The sequence below is a fragment of the Podarcis liolepis genome (genome assembly GCF_965112155.1).
Source record: "Podarcis liolepis genome assembly, chromosome: 1".
NCBI classification, from domain to species: Eukaryota; Metazoa; Chordata; class Lepidosauria; order Squamata; family Lacertidae; genus Podarcis; species Podarcis liolepis.
In genome coordinates, this window is record NC_139554.1 from 126104557 (window position 1) to 126109636 (window position 5080).

General features: G+C 42.7%; 1 protein-coding gene across 1 annotated transcript in view; it reads left to right on the forward strand.

The window, feature by feature from the left end:
* The window catches only part of RFTN2 (raftlin family member 2), a 52026-nt gene extending 47454 nt beyond the window's left edge, over positions 1-4572 (forward strand). The window contains exon 11 of the mRNA XM_083468913.1: positions 3772-4572. Within this exon, the coding sequence (XP_083325039.1) occupies positions 3772-4035 (264 nt within the window). The 3' untranslated portion in view covers positions 4036-4572. The remainder of the gene's footprint in view (positions 1-3771) is intronic.
* Positions 4573-5080: the final 508 nt, after the last annotated feature.

Consider the following 5080-nt stretch of genomic DNA (forward strand, 5'->3'; position numbering starts at 1 on the left):
TTGAATTGGTGGGATATGCGCAGCTTGCGGACCTAACACAGAATAAGAGGACATACGTTTAAAGAAGATTGGAAAATGTTTATTGAATATTTGGGGGGAATTGTGCACACTTGAAAACATTGGCAGCGTTAAGATAAATTCAACCGTGTATACAAGTTTTGATGGATGTAATAATGGGAAACTGAATGGTTTGGTTTATGTAAAATATGCAGGGATTTATGATATGCAAAATGAACCATGGAAAGAAAAGAAGGGAAGTCATTGATATTTTAAGGTTGTTTAAACGAATATTCCAAATTGTAAAACAGAAAATTTAATAAAAATATAGAAACAGCTGGCGACCCAAGTTTAGGAAACCCTGCTCTAAACTAAAAAGTCCCAAACATGGTGACCTTTCCTCGTAGGGGAGTTTCCCCATCCCTTCAGTCTTTTGTGTTGCCCTTTTCTAAACCTTCCCCAATTTTTCGATATCCTTTTTAAAGAGAGGGAACCAGAACCGTGCAGAGTCACACCATAGCTTTGTATAAGAGCGTTATGATATCAGCAATTTTTGATTCCTTTCCTAACGATCCCCAGCATGAAATGTACCTTTTGCCGCAACTGCTGCACACCGTCTCTGATCAAAGCATTCGGAGATGGCGGCACATTCTTCCTGTTCTGGCATCAGCAACTGTCTAGTGCATCCAGTTCTCAGTCCATGCATTCACAAAAGCCTGTTTCCATGGGCACATGCGTTGCTCTCACTGATTCAGGATGAATGGCATGCACAATAGAAAACATCTCCTATTCCTCAGTTTTTTTCAAGGCAAATTCTGGGTGGGCCCAGAAAAACTTAGGAACACTTACACTGCAATCCTGCACATATCTACTCACAAGTACTAATTAATTCAGTGGGGCTTACTCCCAGTATATAGGACTGCAGCCTTAGTTCCTATTGAAATCAGTGGGATTTAAGTCATCATGACTTTTTGAATTCCTTTCAATGATAACTACAGGCGACCAAGTTGCGTTGGATCTAAGTTAGCATAAACTTTTCTTTTAACATTAAGTGCCAACTTTAAAAAAATTATTAAATTGACATTCAGGAAAAACTGTCGTTTTAAGGAGCTCCAGAAAGGCACATTTGTTAACATTATCCGTTATCTTCTAAGCCAGGGGTCTGCAACCCGTGGCTCCAGAGCCACATGTGGCTCTTTTACACCTTTGCCGCGGCTCCGGGGCGGATTCTAGCGAGGGGAGGAGGCGCATTGTGCGCCCTGACACTCCTCACTGTGGCGGGCGCTGTACTGGCTGTGACGTCGCATGGGGGTGGCGCGTGCGTTAGTCACGCACCGTCCCGACATCACCTTCCCGCCCGCTGTCAGATTGCGGCTCCGGAGATATATTTGTTTTAAATGTCGCAATGGTTTTGCGGCTCCCAGTTTTTTTTTGCCTTCGGAAACGGGTCCAAGTGGCTCTTTTTGTCTTAAAGGTTGCAGACCCCTGGTCTAAGCTATTAAACCTAGAGTGCAATGCAAGTTTACTCTGCAGTTAAGTCCCAGTGGGGTTTGCTCCCAGGTCAGTGTGCTAATACAATTGCCTTAACAACTTTCTGTGCATAACATCCTCAGAGACTTAAGATTAAAATGTGAGGCGTCAAGCACAAACTATCCCCCAAGAAATTTATTATGCCTACTTTTATTTTTTTAAAAAAACCTAAAACAAAATAACTAGATTACAGTAATGTAACATTTATTTAAAATTATCTTCAGTGAATTGGCAGCCCTCTCTCTCCCTGTTTCCTTCCTTCGCTGCTTTTTTATAATGAGGAAAACAGAAGAAGGAAAGAAATGTGATCGGGGGAGCAGCTCTGTTTAAAAACCTTCGCTCTGGCTAAACCGCTACTGCATTACATGCCGAAGTAATATTAAGTTCTGGGAGATTTCCTTCCAGAGATGTAAAAAGCCAAGCAGCACAGGAAGCATTTAAGAACTCCCATAACTTTTACGTACTTTAACGTGTCCTGTTTTGCATAGGAGGGGTATCAGCTGGCTGCCCCATTCTGGCAAATACCTCCCACATACTAGTCCAGGAGTCGCTGAGGTTTTCAGTTACAACGAAATCAAAGAGAGGGTACAGAATGCAAACCTTATGCCTCAGTACCTCAAAGTCTGCAAAGGTCAAACAACTGCTGATCCCCACCCCCAGGGCTATTTGACACAGAATATTTAAACCGAAGGGCAGAGACAGACGGCCCTCCTCTTCTGTGCTTCAAAGATTCACCCGTCCCTTTTGATTCAGATCCTTTAGAAGCATTTTTCAAATCGCAGTCCCCTATAGCTAGCAGCTGCCATTACGTTGCTAAAGTTGCCCGCGTTGTGGCGCCTTGTAAATGATGTTGTTTAATCCATTATAGGCACTTTGATGAGACAAAGGGGTGGCTCCAAGCTTACAGGGCCACCCTCACCATGTCTCCTCAGAAGTAAGTCCCACTGAATCCAAGGAAACTTATTCCCAAGTAAATAGGGTTGAGGATTGCAGCCTTTGTGAATAGGCCCATCGAAATTAATGGGACTCGTCGGTTTCAATGGGTCTTCTCGAGGCGTTTTTAGACTTTGTAGATGACATGGAGTTCAGGGGGAAAGGGGAAGAGGACAAATCTTATTCCTAGAATTGCCCACTCAGTACTAAACAGAGGCTAGGTAAAGGTAAAGGGACCCCTGACCATTAGGTCCAGTCGTGACCGACTCTGGGGTTGCGGCACTCATCTCGCTTTATTGGCCGAGGGAGCTGGCATACAGCTTCCGGGTCATGTGGCCAGCATGACTAAGCCACTTCTGGCGAACCAGAGCAGCGCACGGAAACACCATTTACCTTCCCGCCGGAGAGGTACCTATTTATCTACTTCCACTTTGACGTGCTTTCGAACTGATAGGTTGGCAGGAGCAGGGACCGAGCAACGGGAGCTCACCCTGTCGCAGGGATTCGAACCACTGACCTTCTGATCGGCAAGTCCTAGGCTTTGTGGTTTAACCCACAACGCCACCCGTGTCCCTAAACAGAGGCTACAGGAAACCAATTTTCCAGTGGGAAGAGCAATGCTCTAGTCACACACGCCATGCTCCTGAGGCTCCGATACCAGTTCAAGTATTGGCTATGAAGTATTGATTTAGATTCCTAATGCAGACCCAAGTCGTATCTCTGAGAGCTTATTTTATGTTCTGCTTGGTTAAGAATGTCTTTGGAGAATTATTCTAAGTAACCCTCTAGGTCAAAATCGCGGCATCTCCAGCATCACAAAAATATGCTTTTGAGCCCCAGTCCGTTATGCAGACAGGACCAAATTAAGGATTCTTTATCCGAAAGCTTCAATGGGTGTTGGGAGTGTGAGATTCTTTGCCTGTTGCATTAATTTTTGGTCCCCGTTACAATGTAAGAGTATGGCGCAAAGTTATTACTTGGCAGGGTCCTCCCGTAGCTCACTTGCACAGCATCTAAAGGCTTTTCAAACTCCTGGGAACTTGGCTTTACCCAGCATTGGCCACACATAATTATGAAGACAGGGATGAGGAGCTGCATGCCAGAACTGGAGCTAACTTTCGCTTCAGACAATAGATGTCAAAGTTTCTATCACTGCACAGGAAACCAGTGCGTGGGACCAGACTGTAAATTCTGCAAATATTCAGCCATTTCATTCTCGATTCTTTTGTTCCCAGATCCAAGTGCACATTCTTTCAGTTCCCTTCCTCTGTGAACTCTTAATTCAAATATTCTTCTTTTTTTCCATTTCAGAAGAAATCCAAGCAACTTAGAGAAGAAAAGGGAAAGGTTCCCAGCAGAAGTGTTGGATTAGACACAGCTACTTCCCAGCCTGCACAAAATACACAAGCTACAGATGAGTTTCATCTATCGCCTTCTGCAGAGTGTTGGCCCAAGGACAGAGCAGTCCACTTTGAAAGCTTCGCCGGATTCAGCAGCAGTGATGGCATACTAAGGGAACTAGATGATGGGCAGTTTGACCAAGAAGATGGAGTCACTCAGGTCACTTGCATGTGACCAGAAAATGGATTAGATGGACCTGTACATATTATTTTTTAATGTAAAAATAGAATTTGCTTTTTATATGTGTCGGTATAATTTTCTCCCTTTGTCTTATACAAACATGTTCACATTATACTTCCCCACAACTCTGTAAATATGCTGATAAAAAAGGTAAAGGTAAATAGCACAACTCTTATTTGTTTAGTGTTGGCGGAAGTGCTAACTTTTGAGTGAGGTCTGTTTTACTGGGATTTTGAATTTCTAGAACAGCACTATATGACGTCTCGGCAATCTTTCTGTCAATTGGAAACAACTGCAGATAGGGCGTTGCCTTCTGCTCTTCTGCAAAACATAAGACTTTTTGCAAAGTGCTTGAAATGTAATACAGCAGCATTTCTCTTAATATACTGTTTTAAACATCATAAGGTTTAACACCAAATTAAAACTGTACATAGAGAACCGTGTGCCATTTTTAGGTTTCAGGTTTAAACTCTCCTCGTGTTAAGAGTGCAAACTCAAACGCTATAATAAAAAATTGGTACTAAAAACAAATCACTAATAGTGTGCAGTCATAAGTGTTATTAGGTGGCTATTTGTGAATGACTGGAAATCATGACCGACAGAAGAGAGATAAATGGGTTTGAACCCAGTGCCTTGATTTACTTTTCGTTGTAGAGGCCTTACGAATATATGATGCTGCAGTGTACAAAGGTTTAAAATACATGTGAGATTAAAAGTCCCTGTGCAGGCTTTTAAAAACACAAATTGCATCAGCAGGAGTGATAATTAACTGGATCAGAGCAGTCAAGGGGTGGGAATTCGACCCTTTCCACCCCTGCAGCGGTTCTGACGAGCATTGCTCTTCTGAAGCTGATTATTTCCTTTATGGGGAAAATCTCCAGATAGCTTTATTTCTAATAAATCCTCTGCAAGTAAGACACGACACATTCAAGTCAATTAATACAGACTCTTTGGCTGCACCAAGGAATTCTATGTATGAAACTTCAGAAAATCTCTTGATTAAAATAATTTCAAAACAATTTAGCAAAATAGACTGGTA